The sequence below is a fragment of the Papio anubis genome, chromosome 8 (assembly GCF_008728515.1).
Source record: "Papio anubis isolate 15944 chromosome 8, Panubis1.0, whole genome shotgun sequence".
Classification (NCBI taxonomy): Eukaryota; Metazoa; Chordata; class Mammalia; order Primates; family Cercopithecidae; genus Papio; species Papio anubis.
This window is the reverse complement of record NC_044983.1, coordinates 99,450,176-99,469,686: the sequence shown is the minus strand read 5'-3', so window position 1 is coordinate 99,469,686 and position 19,511 is coordinate 99,450,176. Positions and strand designations below refer to the sequence as shown.

The window sequence follows — 19,511 nt, the reverse complement described above, 5'->3', positions numbered from 1 at the left end:
TTAGAACAACCTCATATCCTCAAGCAGAAAGATAAAGTCTTACTGCACACTTGTGCTAAGTTGACTGTATGTAATACATATAATACTGTAAAGATAGCTTCATACTTACTTACTGGCTTGTGCTATGAAAATTAAAATACAGTTGTTTTTATGCCATGCTGCCTGTATTTTTTCCCTGCCTTTCTCCCTGTTCAAAGTTCCCTCTGCAGAAATTTATCTAATGGCACGAGTTTAAGAAAAGCACAACCCATGTTTGCCTTCTAATAAACCCTAAGGTATCTATTCTTTCTTTTCAGAGTATTAAAAAACATTGCTCCTGCTTTGTAATCTTCCGCAGGACTGAAACTGCACTAGAACCTACCAGAAAACTAAGAAGCAGCAAGGGAACCAGAGCCAGAATAAAGTCTACTGTTTGCTACCTGTTTTCTCATTCATTTTTGAAGTTTGTTTCTAGGACATAATATTTCTTGTAAAGTAAGTTCAATTTTTTTCAGCCACTTCAGAAGTTCATTTTAAAGAACTTTGCCTTATTTTTGTCTGAAGCAGTTTTCAATATTGGTAAAGAATTTTCAAGTTTCTCTTTTCAATGATCTTTATTAGACCTTACGGATAAAGAAGATACACAGTAATTCATGTTAAAAGAGACACAGGGAAATTTACATTTGATTCAGCTACTCATAACGAACTTGGGAACCAAATAAATCAGACTCTCAGAGCTAGTGGATACAAATTCAAGACTGTTTAATAAATCAATCTATTTGATAATAGTTTATCAACATATTAATTAGTATTATTAGAAGCTAAATAGATAAAACACAAGAAAATAAAGCAAATGTAAATGGCAAAATAATTTTTAGGAATAGTAAAAAAGACTACATTACTAATGGGAAATGCCTACAAATAACATATTTTACCTGGCATCATCTTGTGAGAATCTCCTTTGCAAATCCTCTTTATTCCACTGTTCTTTTTCTTTCCCTTGCTCGGGTATATCTTGTGTTTTTTCCTCGTCTCCTGATTCTCTGTTTTTCTCCTTATTACACGTTTTGGCAATCTCTTTCCCTTTCTCATTCTCATTAATTCTTTCTTCCTTTACCTCTTCCTTCTCATGAACTATCTCTTCATGCTTATCCCCTTCTTTCCCTCCCTCTTCTATTCCCTTTGGTCTTTTGAAAGCAACACAAATTGAAGGCATGCAAATAAACACACACAAAAAGAAAGAAAGTCAAGAAAAAACACTTATGAAATTAAACAGAAAGGTAATAAAACTATCAAAACATAAGTAAAAATTATATCTTTTAAATGTTGAAAACTTACTTCAGTGCATACCAGAGAAGCACTGTATAAATAGCACTTAATTGTAATAGTTTTAAAATCATTTTCCTTTTACAAAATTACATGAAAAAAGGTAAAAGCTGTGATCTCCCTATTATAAATTTTTTAATCCAATAAGAGTAAAACAAAATTTAGCTTAGGCATCTATAAAATCTATAGGACAAGTAAGAAACACAAATTATACTAACTTATATACTACATGCATAAATTTTCTTGAGAAGATGAGTACTTTTTCTATGCATACATAAAAAATTCAAGTGGATGGGAAAGCATACTACTGAAAAAGTATTATTCTTACGTTTTCTAATAACAAAATATATTATTTTCATGTTCCTTGGAACATACAAAATTCAAGTCTCAGCCATCACTTTTATTTCAGTAAAGATGTAATAAAAGGTCCTAATTTTTAAGTTACAAACATGAAAAAAGGTATTATTTCCAGTGATCTAGTAAGCAAAATTATCCACAGTTCCATAACATTTTTTTTTCGGTGCAAGAAGTCCGAAATGTGTGTTAAAATATATTAAAAAGTAGTATGTACTGAAATTGAGCTCCCCTCACTTTAAAATAGATATTAACCTTTTAGAAATATATAATTTTATGTTCATCCAAGAAACACAAAGACCTTCTAAAACATATTTGGAGAAGTTTGTTGTTGAAATCCCCTTACTCACCTGATTTTCTTGTTTCCTCTTGGGCGTTCTGATTGGACAGACATGTAGCTTGTGCTGCTGAAACGAGAAGCACTACTAGTCCTTGAAACCGCAGATATATCACTTACATCACTGTCCGAAGATTTAGTAGAAACATTATCTGCCCCTCTATGAGGATCCCATCCTGATCGATACTGTTAACACAGATTGACAAATACGCAGAAGTTGTCAGTATTACCACACAAAGCAATTATTAGCTTTCTCCTATTTCAGCACTTTCATTGTCCACAGAGGAAACTGCAAAATCCCACTCAGTTGCATATAAAACAAAAGTGAATGGCAATTATCCTAAAAGAAAAATTCAATTTATATGAAACCTTTGTTTTCAGCAAAGTAATTAGAATGTTTTTACCACACCCCAATGAAGGCCATTAAAATAGTTTCAAAACAGCGCTGGCCTCAGGAAAGAACATTTAGGTAAGATCTGGGAAATGAGCATTTGGCTTAATATTAGGAAGTATAATTTTTTTATTTTTTAATAAATTTTTTTTAAAATCCCAAGTATAATAAAGCTGCCATTATCACTTATAGAAACCAATTCTAGTAGCCATCAATTAATCCATTATGCTTCACTGAAAACCTAGAGATAATATAAAATCTAATTATTCAACCATTAACTTTTTTAGAAAAGCCAAGAGAAAAGAGAAGGTTTAATTTCAAAGTGGCTGCTGGATTTTGATGAATCCTAGAAATACTAGAAAAAGTCATTATTATTTACAATAGTTCAAACTTCCTGGAATTGAAATAATCAGATAGTTAACTGGCACAGCCAGGGTTGCAGGGTATTCTTGGGTGTTCAAATATTCTGGTAAATTAAAAACCATCGTAAATGCTTTACGTTAATGACCTAGTCTCATAAAATACATTTAATGTAAAAACTAATGGTCAAAATTTAACTTTATTCTGACAACAAAAAAATCATTTGCTAAGAGTCGTCTTGTTGAGATGTAAAAAGGATAGACTTTGGAGTCTGGAAACCTGAAGTAAGAAAAACTCTCACTAGTTGACTAAATCTGAGCAAATCATTTAATCTGTAAAAGGCTTCTTATAAAAAAATGGATAATAATATCTTTTTTTTGCAAGGTCTAGAACTAAGACATATGTGGTATCTGGCATAATGTAAGTAAATGTAGCCTGTAGTATTACGGTATTATTACAACTTGGTGATACAACAGTATTCTTACTATAAACATCAAATATGACTATTATTGGGTTAAGAGATTATCTACTAATTGATTTTGATTTGTTTAGATGTGCTTCAAACTTAATGCTGAAACACTCTTAACTAGTTAATTTTGCAAAGGAGAATTTTCTAATCACAGATATTAGCAAATTCCATAAAGCCTTAGAAAGATGATTATTTTATATCAACCACTTGCTATGTCTTAGAGAATAATTACCTAATAAACAATCCCCCACGAATGACAATTCATTGCAAGTATTAGATAGATATAAACATTTTGACCAAGATAAATTGAGTGGCAACAGAGCATAAACAGTAAATTCGATATAAGTTATCTGTTGATTTTTTTTTTCCAAAACCTCTCAGTATCTAGCTATCCATTTTAAAAGTTGACTCTTCTTCAAACGTAAAGAAATTATTTCTAAGGCCTAAGGCTTCATAAAATTTTAGTTAAATCCATTAATCTAGCAACATATATTCAAATTAGGTGAGAATTAGCCTTTCTTAGTCCACTTTAACTTTCTATCTTGTTAGATAAACTCTCAATTATCAAAAAGCATACAATTAAATTCTTCTAAAAATTGCGCTTTTTCCCAGGAAATATTTATTTAAATAGAGCCAGAGGGTTTAATTTTAAAAGAAACATTATTAATATACAGTGCATTTATTCAAAGACAATTTAGATCATAATATTATTTTTCAAATAAAGTCATTTTAAAATACCATTTTGCCTTAAATGACAATGATGAAAGCCATTGCCTAGAATAGCATTTAAATGAATGGTATCAACATTATCCATGTTATATCTGTCTATATAATATATACAATATGTACACTATATAATAATATATTGTATACTATATAATACAATAAATGACATATCTATATATATTTTCACAAAATGTATTTAAAGTAAATGTGATCTCAAGGTAAGGTATATGTGGAAAGATTTCATTTTACTTATTTTTTTTGGGCATTTATTCATACGAAAATCAAAGTTTTAAGAAATTTTTCAAAGCTATAAAATTGTTCAATAGATACTATACTGCATATGGGGGACTTTTCTCTGATTCTTATAATTTATAATAAAAAAGAAAAACAGCTGCTATTCTTTCTTTTAAAGTAATTTATTATTGAATATGAAAGCAGTTTTGGTAATATATTTTTTATTTGTTTTTGCTCATGGGATTATTATATCATCTAAATTCAAATGGAAAACTGTAAGTTTTAACTCTGGCAGTAGTAAGGGCAATAATGTAATCATTAAGAGCCAATGCTCTGGAATGGGACTGAATCATTTGAATTCTGGCTACATAGATTATTAGGTTTGTGATCTTGGATCAATTGCTTCTATGAGTCTCAGTTTTTCATCTATTAAAATATGGATAATAATTGTGCCTATCTCCAAGGCTTGCTGCAAGGATTAAGCAAGACAATGTGTGTAAAGTACTTAGCACAATATCTGACACATAACAAGTGATGACAAATGATGACAATGATAATGATGACGATGATGATTAAATAGTAGCCAAATACTGGCTTATATAAATTTCAGGACTATCTTTAGCTAAAGAATATTAGGTAGAAATATTTAATAAATATATTAAGACTATTCTAAGCTACAAAAACATAATTATTTTTACATATCTCCAAGAGATCTGCTTCAGAAAATATGTTTATAAAACAAAATTAAAATTTTAAACCCAACTTTACTACTGACTCCTAGTATGTCCTCAGGCTTCGCCTTCCCCATTTGGCCAGGTTCATCCATATCCCATCACCTAATAGGGAAATACTGATTCCCAACTGCAGGATGAAGAATATCTTTATCTCAGCAGGAAATATATGACACTTCTTGGCCGACATAGAACATGTCTTATTTTTAATATTTGTCTTAGAATATTATCCTGACATCCAAAGCCACTAGGTACTCATGTATCCCATGCTTTCCTGATTGGTTTTTGTCCAATTTGCTTTTCTTTCATATCTGAAACCTAACTACTTATTTGGCTTTTCAATTTCAGTAGTTAGGATTCTGATTTTGTCTACTCTAGGCTTTGTCTTTTTAGGTCTGTCATGATGTCTAGTCTTGTTGCTATGATTCATAGCTGCATACAGGCTTTAATTTGTTTAGCTTTTAAAAGACAGGTTAGCATGGTGTGCACTGTGCATATCTTTATCTGAGACTTCTCAGATCATCCAGTTTGCTGAGCTAAAATTTTAGATATGCAAAATTTAAGGAAAGATAAGATTCCCCATATTGTAGTTTTATGCCTTTTTTCACAGCATTATAATAGTGTAAAGGTTTTATGCCTTTTATTCACACACAGCCCTACGACAAGAGACAGTGTGTGTAATTCATCACACATGACCTCTTGTCATAGGGCTGTGTCTGTCTATGTATCTATGTATCTATCTATCTATCTCTCTCTCTCTCTCTCTCTCTCTCTCTCTCTATATATATATATATATATATATATATCTATATATATATATATCTATATCTAGCCCTATATCTATATCTATATATACATACATAAATGTATGCATGTGTATATAAACGTGTTCATGTTTAATTTTCAAACCGCCATTAGACTACAAACTCCTGAAGGCCAGCACAGTATCTTCCTCACCTTTGTATGTCTCTTAGCACCTAAGAGTCAAAGATTTAACTTAATTTAATTTAAACTATGAGTTTTAGCCTTCTTACTAGGAAGATAAGAATACACTCCAGTTTAAGAATTTTTGAGAAAAATATATTCAAAATATATGTTCAAAATACATAATAGTATGCTTAGCAAATAGCAAAAGCTTATTTCCAATGCCTAAAGCAGAAGGTCATTAAATAGAAGGACACTGAATAGAATAGTTTATATAAAGAAAGAATAGAAATTAGCTAAAGGCTCTAGTTTAATGGTGATTAATGATGATTCTGCTATCTACTCAAGGCTTTCATCAAATGTATTTCTCTGTTGACTTCTAAGCCACTGAGCATGTTTACCATTGGGATTAGCTCAGGTTTCCATTACAAATAGACATAAGCTTTTAAAAATGAGAAATCTGGCCAGTGAGAAAGAATATGAAAAATATTTTTAATAAATAAAATTTCAGAAGAATACATTTTGAACATATTTAGAATTTAACTTATTCACATATACAACTCAACTCCCATCCCCAAAAATCTAAGTACTAAACGACTTAATAATAGAGTCAACACTTAAAATGGATAAATGTAGTTTTACTATTCCTAAAATATGATAAACAAAAGTTCTACACTTCAACAACGAGAGAAAAGCAGCTGAATTGTTATTATACCAAGGTAATGAGCTATGAATGTAAGTAAATTTATTTATTTAGGAAATGGTTGGTGTTGTTTTGGCACTATACAATACATAATGTTTTAAATAATTAGCATGTATTACAATATAGCTGATGGATGAACAATGAATGGCCTGTTAATCATTCTCTTTAATGGAACAAAAACAAAGAACAATAATATGATCTTAGCTGAAAACTGTGCTCCGATTAAAGATCATTAAAATCTTGGAAGAGAGTAAAGAAGTTTTTCCGGACAACATTTTAATGTTTTGTACATTACTATTAAGAAGATCATGAACTAGAAAAATTTACAGGAAATGATTGTTCTTCAGGATGTTCCAGACTCTAAAGAGTTCCTAAGTGGCTTGGAAAAGTTAATGTTCTTCCTATATATCTAACATCAGTGGAGAGTAACAGTGTACCTACAGAGCTCTATTGAAAAGAAGGCTATTATTAAAGTGTTAGAATGATATACTTAAAAAATAAATTACAATTTCTAAAATCAGTTTCATTTTCTCCAGTAGTCATTTGAAGTTCTTAGGCCATTTCCAACTCTGATTTTGCTAAAGCACCTCAAGAACTCTGGTTGTTTGATCTTCAGACAAAGATGGAGGCAGGATTATGAATGTCCTTAAATATCACTTGTCTCAAAAACAATAATCAAAAATTTAATTATAGCAAAATACTGGATAATATAGAAGCCCAATTTTGAAGAAAAACAAGTCTTATGCTATCAAGAAGTACCTGGATACCTGAATATCATACTCAAGAAGGAAATACTGAGCTAATCAAAAGACTGGGGGGGCACGGGTGGAGAAGAAAACAGGCAAACATAATCTTTGGAAGATAAAAGTTAGGCTGAAGTTCTGGGCAGGGCTCTTGATATCAGTCTAGGGGAGGTAGAGGAAAGAAGAGGGCAGAGGGAATTCTGGCACTGCAGTCATTAAATAACCATGTGCATTTTTGTCATCTTGTTTTTATTTCATATAATAATAGAAAGAAAACAGTTGTTGCTCTTTGATAGTAACACAATTGCAGGTACTTTTTCTTTGACGAGCTACTTCAAGATGATGTTTTTCTCTGTCCTACCCAAGGCTCTTATCAGTGCCTGATCTGAATGCTGAATTGTATAAAAAATGTACTTGTCAGAGATAATTTTGTTCAGCTATAACTTCTAAAGAAGGTATTGTGTGATAATGGTCTAAAATTGGGAGGAGAAGGCAGAGAGAAAATGCCAAAGACATTGGAGGACTTATTTAAGATTTAGTCTTGTAAACAAAATTCTGCAAATGAAATCCCAGCTTGAAAGATTTCTGATAGCTGCAGAGCTCAAAAGGAAGGAGTCTGCAGTAAAGCTGAGCCTAATGAACAGCATGCCTCAGTCTGGAAAGGAGTCAAGTATATAAAATTTTCACTGGAGACTGAGGCACTGAATTTTCTCCCTTGTTGGTCTTCAGGACTGATGGCCTCTTCAGTTTGGTATAGTAATTAAAATAGCTACAATTATTATTTGTATACCCTGTGAAATGTACTGTTGTAAGTAATACATGTGGATTATTTTATTTAATTCTCCCAAACCTTATGAGGTGGCCTTTGTGATAGCTGGAGTCAGAAGGAAGTACAGTTAGGTAGGATGAGCCATACTCAATACCCTCTCCATTAAATAGGTCTAGTCATCCTCTGAGGCACAGTTTAAGATGTCACCTCCTCTGTGAAGTCTTCCTTAACTCCTTCGAAGAGAATTAATAACTGCCTCGAATGTTCCTCAACTACTTTACTCATGCCTTTATTATATCTATATAATCCTCAACTACTTTACTCATGCCTTTATTATTAAAACTATATATTATATATATAGTTTTATCATGTGGTATTATGTGTACTTCTCCCTTGTCTATCCATCCATCTACGTATCAATCATCTATCTAGCTATTTATCCATCTATTTGTAATCTACCCACCCCACTAGATTATAAACTCCCAGAGGATAATGACTTTTGTTGATTTCAGTAATCTTATTATCTATATCTGGGCCTGGCATTTAGAAGGAACTCAATGAACGTTTAATGATCCAAATGAATGAATGGAATGATTTGCTTTATCTGGGCTATATACTGAAGCATTATTCCATTATGAAGTACCAAATCAGTGCACAAGATACTACATTGATAGCTGTATAGGGTTTAGTCACCTAATTATTTCATTCTCTGTGGTGGGTATAGGCAGTGCTGTTAAACAGTAAATGTTTAACAACTAGCTTTCTGGGGAAAAAATTTCCAATTTATGGAGTTTTCTGATTTCCATGATATAAATACTCCCATTATGGCAGATTTCAAGTTACCAAGTGGTCACTGAACAGACAGTTGGGCACACCACTGGTTGTGGGGTTTAGGAATACAGGCTTTGTTTACAGGGCTCACTAAGACTCCTGAGGAGAGAATGAGTAAGGGACAATAAATATTTACTATGTATCAAGACCTATGATCTCATTTAAAGTTCACATTGGATCTGTGAAGAAGGTATTTTCTCCATTCTAGAGATCCAGAAACAGACTCATCCAGAGAAGTCTTTGAAACATGAAATAGCAAGAACAGCTTAAAGTAAAAAGCTGCAGTCAAAGAAAGGGTAGCCATTAGCATGTATGCCAAGACTTACAAACGAACCAGCTGTTGCTTGATGTGAAGGAAATTTATGAGGTGAATAATTTTTCCTGGAGAATTTACAGAGGAAGAATTACTGCCAGTAGTCAATTATGACTTTCCCTAAGGCTTGGCTTTGTGGGAACTCAATGTCTATTAGTAATCAGCTTCTCCTTGAGAAACAATCTTAATTTACTTCTATCGATTTCTCAGTTTTCAGAGATAGAAATGCCAGTGCTGCAATGAAACCCCAGGTTTAGAGATCTCAGGTAGCTGCAAAGCTTATGCTTTTGCCCTTAACAAATGAATTTATCATGTTCTTCAAGGGAATCAACAACTCTTAAGCCATTCTATCATGTACTAAAACTCTTCTCAAAACAAAAACAAAAACAAAAACAACCCACTGAACAAAATTCCCCAATAACATCCTAATTTACCAGTCAGTGGTATCTTTTTAGTCTTTTTCTTTCCCCTCTCTTCTTGAAAATTTCCCATAATGACTTCTGAGATAATGCCACTCAGGGTTTCTAGTCTATGTCCCTGAGTGTTACTTTTTAATCTCCTTTCCCAGCTTTGTTTTCCCTAACCTGATTTTAAATCACATTTTCTCAAAGTTCCCATCTTTAGCCTTCTTTTAACTATAATATATTACCCCAGGATGATATAATCCATCATCTACCCATTTTAATTACCAAGTAATGACTAATAAAATCCTTATTCTCACCTCTCCCAAGCTTCAGACCTGTATTTCCAGATGCTGACAAGACATCTCCTGTACATTCTTTTGTTGGCACAACAAATTCAATATAGCCCAAACCAAATTTATTCTTTCACCCTAAACCAGCTCTCCCTGTACCTCTTATGTTGCCTGCACAATAGGTTCCATATCCAACTAAAACCTAGAAAAGTTGTGAATTATCTTTGCTTCCTCCTTCCCCAGTATCCTCCATTCTAATCAGTCAAGAAATATTACTTAGTCATGTAATGGAAACAAATATTATCTAAATATTTAGCTATCGGGGGTTATGAATGGGTCCTTGGTCTTTCCTTTTGGTAACTAGCATATTTAATACCTATTTATTTGTGGCAGTTGCTGCTGAATGCCTACTCAATATTCCCTCTCCCACTTTGGTCTTTATTAAAAGAATTCACACTGATTTTAATAACAACAAAACAAAACAACTTCATTTTCTACCTTGTATGTAAGGTGATCATTTTTTATGAGTATGATCTCCGAAATATAAGCAGTAATCTAGGGGAGGAGTTTAGGGAGAGCTACTGTGTTTCTGATTACAGTGAGCTAACATAGCTGGTATGACCATATGTCTTTCACTTTTTTTTTCCTTTCTTACTGGAGTTCAAACTCAAGCCTACAGCTACAGCAGGCATTCTGTGATGATGGGGACAGAGTGCTTGGGTCTTAAGTAACAGTACCAGCCCTAGGCTGTTTGGATTTCTTGTGTGAAGTAAAATTCCTTGTTTATTCATATAATTTTGTCAGGTGTTTTGTTATAAACAGCTGAGTGCAAACATGACTGATACACTTTCCTGAATGCAAACTCTTCCTGGTCTGTATCAGAAAAAAATTTCTGACCTCATAGTATAAACATATTCCCTAAGCAACAATATTGATGAAAATCATAATAGTCATCTAATTTTGATAAGAGGCAGTATACCATAATGAACAAGGGATTAAGAGCTGAAAGATAGGAGTGTGTAATTGCTCTTCCACTTACTAGGAGCTACACAATCCTAGGCAAGTCTATTCTTTAAGTCTGCTTCTAGATTCACATTGTGGAGACAATACCTTCTTAATAGGACCAATATGAATTTTAAATGAGATCACAGGTCTTGACACATAGTAAATATTTACCATGATAATTAATTAGGCATAGTCCATGATGAAATAAAAGAAGCTGTAGATTATGATACTAAATATACACCATCATTAATCCATAAGCTCAAAAATTTTACCTTGACTTGAAAAAAACATGAAAATGGCTATGAATACTTTATAAATAGGTTCCTAATTGCATGTCTCACAAAAAACAAACAAAAACCAAAAGGGTATTGTCCTTTCACACTAGATTGGTTTATTTACTTAGAGTAGGATAATACCAAACCTGCCTTGGAAATTCAGGTTTATTCATTCCTGAAACCGTTCTACTTGAGTTAGGTTTTTTTTTTTTTTTTTTTTTTTTTTTTTGAGACAGAGTCTTGCTCAGTTAGCTGGAGTGCAGTGGCGTGATCTCAACTCACTGCAACCTCTGCCTCCCGGGTTCAAGCGATTCTCCTGCCTCAGCCTCCCGAGTAGCTGGGATTACAGGTGCCCGCCACCACACCCGGCTAGTTTTTGTATTTTTAGTACAGACGGGGTTTCACCATGTTGGCCAAGCTGGTCTTGAACTCCTGACCTCAAGGGATCCACTCACTTCGACCTCCCAAAGTGCTGGGATTATAGGCACGAGCCACCACAACCGGTCAGTTAGTTTTTATAATTATGTTTATACTTGATACTAAGGAAAGTTAAACTGAGGACTATAACAATCTATCACCATAACACTAATAATAATTAAAATTTAATTACTTTTTATGGTTTACAAACAACTTTCAAATATCTTATATATAGTTTTCTTTTTCACATCTGATAAAACAGATTTTTAACCTTTTTAAGATTAAGATTTTTAACCTTTTACAGATAATATGTAATATAACATTAACACTTAGCTGTGTATTGATATAGATGTAACCACATAAAATAAATATTTTTTTCAATAGCTTTAGTCTTAGATTTATTCGTAAACCCTTTATTATTCAGTAATAGCTCAAACTCATGTCATCTGAAATATCTGCCTCAGTCAACAAGTATTCTCAAAGTCTGTTTTTCTCAGACCCTTAGATATATTAATAATATTCTGACACATACATACAATTTCATGTCTATCCAAGCCCCAGAGGGTAGAACAAAATGCCTGCTGCTAATCTAAACCAATGCACCCAGTTGAAAGCCCTTATGTTATTATTATGACTAAATGCTTCTCCAAGCCCTCAAATCAGAAACCCATAAGATCTAGCTAGAATTAAGAAAAGTCATAAAGAAACTGTCACTAGCCATAAAAATTCTTGGCACTTGGCCCTTTGTGACCCTCTTTAAACATTATATGGATTATATGATTTTTATGAATGTTTAAAGAATATCTAAATGATTGGGATATAGGGTATAGATATTACAGATATCACGTGGCAAGCTAGCATCCCAAAAGTTGCAACAGAAATAAGACATGAGAACATAGCAGTAGGACCAATGCCCTGGGAATCTGAAGCAGGCAGAAACACAACAAAAATATATGAGCTGGAGATAGGAAATAAGGTTCCCTTTCAATTATTAGTACTTTAGAAAGTAATAGCGTAACTCAAAGTATTTGTGTTGAAGAGAATCAAGGCTAAATAATAGCCTGAATAACTACGTAATGTTAAAAAACCTGAAGGGGCCTGAGAATTGCTCTGATCTATCAAATTCAGAGATAGGGCAAATATAATTACATTCTGTTGGAAATCTGAAGAGGCCCACTACTCTTGTTCCCTGTGTGAGAAGACAGAGAAGCATCAACTGGGCTTACAGAAAGACCTTTTGGGATGGAGCCAACAGACAAAGAAGGAACAAAGACTAACAATTACCTCTTGCTTGGACTACTACAATAACCTCCTAATGGGACTCCTTGTCTGTAATGTTCTTTTCAAATGCATCTTAAGTATATAATTAGAGTTACCTCCTAAAAGCACAAATTTGTTCATATCAGCAACTTCCTCAAAAATCTTCCAAACCCATAATTCTGTATGGGTTGTATAAGATATAGAAAAATAATATAGAACATAAGTAACATAGATATTAAAATATTAAAATAATATGGATATATAGATATTAACATATAAGATATAGACATTAAAATAATATGGGTATTTACAATAATATAAAAAAATTTAGAAGAATATAACCATAAAATTTAAAATGTAGTAGAACATTCTATATTTTTAACTGAGAGATTCAAAGTTCTCCACAGTCTTGTCCCAGTCAACTTTTCCGTTCTTTTCTCCTAATACATATCCTCCCCATTTGTTGTATATTTCCACACTGAAGAACTATTAGCTGTTTCTTAAACATGGCTTGTGCTCATGTAACGCCATAACTTTGTTTAAGCTCTCTCCTGAGCCTGACAAGTCCTTGACTTCATGTGTTCTATTCTATTCTATTCCCAGATTTCTCCCAGCCAAATGAATATTTCTTTTGCTATTCTTCCTTTGTATGTGTATTTTTAAAAATTACATCACTCAGCACAGCCTATTTTGTACCATCATTACTTATGTACATGCCTTTCTCTAATTTGATAGTGAACTCTTGGATAGAAAGGATATGCTAGCCTGCCTTCCTCCATTCTTTCTCTCTCTCCTTCCTTTAATTCTCTTCTCCTTTTCTTTTTTCCCCTCTCTTTATCCCCTTTCCCTTCCTTTCTTTATTCCCTCTTTACTCACTATTTCCTTCATTTTATTGTAATTCACATGGTTATTTCTCTGGCATTTTCTCTTCTTTAATGTTGCAGAACCAGAATCCAGAATTACAGCTGATGAGCTTCAGCAACACCCCAGCTATGAAGTTTTGACTTGCAGGTAAGAGAAAGATAATCAATGACCACTAAATGACCACTAAAATCGCAAAAAAAAAAAAAAAAAAAAAAAAATACACATGTCTTAAAAAACAGAGAGGGCAAGAAGACTCATATAACCATTTGTTATTGTTGTTGTTGTTGTTGTTGTTCAAGAGAACAGCCCAGGAAAGTTACCTGGTGCTGCACCACACATTTGGTTATTTACTCATCACTGAGTCATTCACAACTTCACCATATTTAGCTTCAAAGCTAAAAGAGACCTCAGAGAGAATGTAATCTATCTTCTTCATTTCACAGATGAGAAAATTGAGAAATATGACTAAGATTATACAACTTGTTATTATAAGGTCTATTTCTTTTCATTAAACTTTTTTTTTCACTTTTATTATCAAATTTGTTTTTACTTTTAGTTAAAAGTGATAATTTGTATTCATTTTAATGGGACACTGGGCAAGCAAGTTTAGAACTTATTTCTTTTTAAAATATTCATATTGCTTTCAACTTTAGGGATATGCTTAAAATAAAGATTTTCAGCCCTTTTTGAAATTTTGAAAAATCTGTCTAAAATGACCTAAATAATCAGAATACAAAACAGCATTAAAATAACATTGCTTGTAAGTATAATTGGATGGATTTTAATAAAGTAAAACTTTAACAACAATATCATATAAACTAACTCAAAGAAAAACATGTTTTGTGTTCTATTGAATAAAAACATGTTTTATGTTCTATTGAAATAACCCCTTTAAACTCATTTAAAATTTAGGTGATTTTTTTTTGGCAGAAAATCGAAAAGGGTTTAAGAAGTAACATGTTCTTATGTGACTGGACCCTGGAGACTGCTGGCCTTGTTTGTAAGCATTCCGAGTCATAAAAATGATCTGAAAATGGTCAATCATAAAATCACAGCCATTTCTTTGTTACTCAGGAAGTTATACTGAGGTAGTAAGTTTTGATTTATCCATCAGAATGGAGTTCAACTGTGAGTTGTTTTTTATTACTCCTACCTCCCATGTTATAATAAATACTAAAAAGTAACTATGATTAATGGACACTCCCATTCGCTACGCCTAGTGCTATAGAGATGTTTCCATTCTCTGAAGTTATCACCAAAGTCCCTTCCTTCATATGAAATATATTTCAAGGTTAGCTATATTATTTCCAGACTGGAGTATTATTTTACAATCTTCAAAACTGATGCAATAGAAGTAATCAAATTTCCAAATGTTTAATAAAACAATATATTTGTTTTGCTAATAAATGATATCTGTAATCCTTCCAACTAAAGAAAATTATAGCTGAATTTTGTGCTGATGAACAAAGCCATTACATAACAAAATTGTAGAGACATTTGTATTATAAATAGTTGAACTAAATTGAAGTTATAGATGTGGATGTTTCCATGTTACCCTGGATAACTGATTTTATTGACTAAAGGTTTCTACACAAGTGTCAATTCAAACTTAATTATCAATTACTTCATGTGAAATATGCGAAACATTACACATATAAATTTATTCTCTAAATCATAGTTATTATGCCACAAGTTCATTAAAAATTATATAGATTCAGGCATTTGTGAGAACATGTCTAGTAGAGAGCCTTACACTGATCAGAGAGTACTCAATCAATGAATGAAACATCAGAATTGAAAGAAACAAAATACAGAAAATATATTTCAAATCTAATTTTAAGACTAGACTCTGAGATTAAATAATTTACTTAATTAATGATGAGACTGATTAAAACCCAAATGCTAATTCATAGTGGTCTTTTCAATGCTGCCTCCAAAGTACCACATATTTGTTTAACACTTTATAGCTTATAAGGTTCCTTCAATTTGTAGATAGAAAAAGCTGAGTTGTGAAGAACTATTGGGCAACTTACCCAAAGTCTTATTACATGAATGGCATAACCAAAATTAAAAGCCCAATCTTCCCATTCTTTCTCAGTATTCTTTCCACTATGATTATCTCTAGATGGAAATCAATAATTGTATGCCCATTAGGAAACATGCTTTTGACTATTACGCAATAATTCACCTATATCTTCTTTTAAAAATCATATTTTGTTCTTATATTGATACAAAATGCTTAAAATTCACCTGCTCTAGAACCTTTTTCAAACTATCCTATCCTACCATTTTAGTTTTCTCTCAGCATCCACGTCCATGTTCATTCACTAAAATTAATCCCATTGAGTGCTTATTGTGGCCAGGGCAAAGTACATGCTACTGAGAGACTATAAAGATGAATAATATCGTCACCTTTCTCAAGAAGTGTATAGTTTAATATAAAAGACATAAATAATCCACATATAAAACAGAATATATGTATTTTATGTGGTAATGCCATGGATGGTTCAGAAGGTATATATGTTTTCACCTATCTGTTCTTTTCCATATTCTTTCACTTCATATATGTATATGTATATGTGTGTGAATATATATATATACACATATATCTCCATGCTTAATCCTTTCAGTTATATGAAATTTGATTGGAAAGAATGTATCTGCTCTATTTGACCACTTTTTTTTCCTTCTTTTCCCATATCCTCCCTGATTTTATAAAGTGAGACCTCTTTCCCTTCTGTGGTCTACTATAATTCATTCCCTGTAGAATATTCTAGCTGTTAACAAGCTAGCAACTCTGGAGGCTTGATGAAAGCAAAGATGAAGTCATACAGTTATTATTATTATTTTTAATTTTGCTGAAGGTAAAAGGAAACGCTTCTCCTTTATATTCTTAAGTGATTATAGGAGGGTACTGCATTCTTGGCAATGGCAGCTATTCTCCACAGATTGACCTGCAAGTAGCTGCATGCAACTTATCTACAATTCTTTCTTTTGTCAGTATTTAGAAACTTTGTGTTACTAAAAACGGACAAATTAAAATTTCTGCTATAATTCTACCGTATTCTATAATATACAAGTTGCTGTTTTCACCATCTTAAATGACTTTTTTTTTTTACATAATACTGCAATACTGGATGACTTATTCGTAATTTAAAATAGTCTTTTTATATTTCCTGGCTTAAATGTGAATATATGGTAAAAGGTAGCAATTCACAAATACATATAAAAGAAAGGGACCCATGCTTGAATATCAGCATAAAATTATGGCTACGTGAGTCATATTTAAATGTGGTTTTTCATGGCTAAGACAGCAAGTTTTTAAGATGTATTTGCAAAACCAAAATATTTTATCTCTTAGGATTTGAGAAGGCAGTTGTAAAAATAGGAAGAAATAGAGAAAAGTAATAAAATCAAAAAAATAAAAAGTTTAAAGCAAAACAGCTACAGTTAGTTGCCTAAAAATCCCTATTCACATTATAATCAAATATGCTTTCATAATGCAGTAAAGTTTTAATTTAAAAAATCATTAGCTACTTTGTAGAGATGTGTTATAGACTGAATTGTGTTCCTCCCAAATTCCTATGCTGGAATCCTAGTCTTCAGTACCTCAGAATGTGACTGTACTTGAAGCTAGGACATTTCAAGAGGTAATTAAGGTAAAATGAGGTCACATAGGTAGTTCCTAATCCAATATGACTGGTGTCCTTATAAGAAGAGATTAGGACACAGACACACACAAAGTGAAGACACAGCAAGAAGGCAGCCATCTGAAAGCCATGGAAAGGCCTCAGAAGGAGCCAGCCTAGCCAACACCTGAAAGTTCTAGCCACCAAAACTGGGAAAATACATTTCTGTTCTTTAAGCCACCCCTTCTACGGTATTTTGTTATAGCAGCCCTAATCAACTAATATGGGATATTAAGGAAAAAGAAATATAAACTAGAAACTTTTAAAATCAAAGATTAATCACAAATAAAAATATAAAATATCTAAAATTTCATTAAAATTAGTTACCATCAAGTTTTGTTTGTTTTTTTTTTTTTTCTTTCTTTTGTTTTTGAGATGGAGTCTCACTCTTGTTGCCTAGTTTTTGGAGTACAGCGATCTCGGCTCACTGCAACCTCTGCCTCCCAGGTGCAAGCGATTCTCCTGCCTCAGCCGTCTAAGTAGCTGGGATTACAGGCACGGCCACCACACCCAGGTAATTTTTGGTATTTTTAGTAGAGATGGGGTTTCACCATGTTGGCCAGGCTGGTCTCAAACTCCTGACCTCAGGTGATCCACCTGCCTCGGCCTCCCAAAGTGCTGGGATTACAGGTGTGAGCCACCATGCCTGGCCACAACCAAGTTTTTAACTGTAGATCTTTTATGTAACAGGAGAGAAAAGAAATAAATGAGAATTTCTTCCAATGAGGCAAGGAATAAGTGAATAGTTGTTGCTTCTATCAGCTAAATCATAGAGGACAGAAATTCTCTGGTTCAGAGCTTTAGGGTACGAGTAAATGTATGTGTAAACACAGATGTATAAATTATGTGTAAATACAATATAATTTTATATCTGCCTACAGGTATATCTATACCAATAGATAGATATTTAGATTAAAATTTAAATACAATCAGCTTGCTAGGGAATATAAACTATACGATAAGAATTTGGGGTAGACAAAAATTTGGATAGATTGGCAAAAAAGACAAATCAATTTTAGGCTTTTGAAAGTAGCATTTTTTTTTTAACTTTTCATCCTTTTCTCCCCACCTGTTTTTAAGATTACCTTAAAGATATACTTAACTATCTCTACAAGATTCCTGATGACAACAAATATACACCTGAACCCCCAAGGGCTTTGGTAAGAGGAAGTTAGCTGTTGGAAACAGTGATTCTTCCTTTTATCCTTCTTTCCTATCATCATCATCATCATCATCATCACCACCACCACCACCACCACCACCACCTCCACAACCATCATTATCATATCACAGCTAACGCTTACTGATTGCTATTACATATCAAACTCTGCTCTAAGAGTTTTATCTTTATATGTAGACAATCTTGAAAACAATCTGGCTGGGCGTGGTGGCTCATGCCTGTAATCCTAGCACTTTGAGAGGCCGAGGCGGGCGGATCACTTGAGATCAGGAGTTCAAAACCAGCCTGGCCAACGTGGTGAAACCCTGTCTCTACTAAAAATACAAAAAAATTAGCTGGGTGTGGTGGCACGTGCCTGTAATCCCAGTTACTCAGGAGGCTGAGGTAGGAGAATCACTTAAACCCGGCAGGCAGACGTTGCAGTGACCCAAGATCACGCCCCTGCACTCCAGCCTGGGTGACAGAGCAAGACTCTGTTTCAAAAAAAAAAAAAAAAAAAAAAAAAAAGATAAAAGAAAACAATCCTCTGAGGTAGGTATTATTAACACACCTTATAGCATAAGAAACTGAGGCACAAGGATGTTAAGTAACTTGCCCAAGGTCATACAGATAGTAGAAGAGGTAGGATTTTAATCTAGACAGTTTGGTTATGGAGTCTACACTTTTAATACTACTCTATAGTCTTTATTTAACCCTAATCACTAAAAATATATTGAAGAGTGATTAACAAACTGTCCATATATCTCTATTACTGTAAACAAGACTTCAGAATTTCTGCCATAAATGTGGTTGCAATAGTAATAATAATTAACAATATTGTGTACCAATTGTAAGAAATTATACTTCCAACGGCTCCTTCTCTCTTGACATCACTCCTTCTTTTACTTATCTCATAATGGAAGAAATTAAATAAACACATACAGAAATTTTTAGTTAC

General features: G+C 32.9%; 1 protein-coding gene across 48 annotated transcripts in view; it reads right to left on the bottom strand.

The window, feature by feature from the left end:
• Positions 1 to 19,511, bottom strand: part of RIMS2 (regulating synaptic membrane exocytosis 2) — a 507,129-nt gene that overhangs the window by 172,107 nt on the left and 315,511 nt on the right. For 24 of the 48 annotated variants that reach the window (XM_031650105.1, XM_031650110.1, XM_031650083.1 and 21 more), the window contains 2 exons: positions 2,010 to 2,182; positions 915 to 1,166 (listed from right to left, as the gene is read on the bottom strand). The exons of 11 other annotated variants lie outside the window; for them this stretch is intronic. In XM_031650105.1, the coding sequence (XP_031505965.1) occupies positions 915 to 1,166; positions 2,010 to 2,182 (425 nt within the window). The remainder of the gene's footprint in view (positions 1 to 914; positions 1,167 to 2,009; positions 2,183 to 19,511) is intronic. 13 more of the 48 variants (XM_031650095.1, XM_031650096.1, XM_031650098.1 and 10 more) reach the window with 1 other exon arrangement.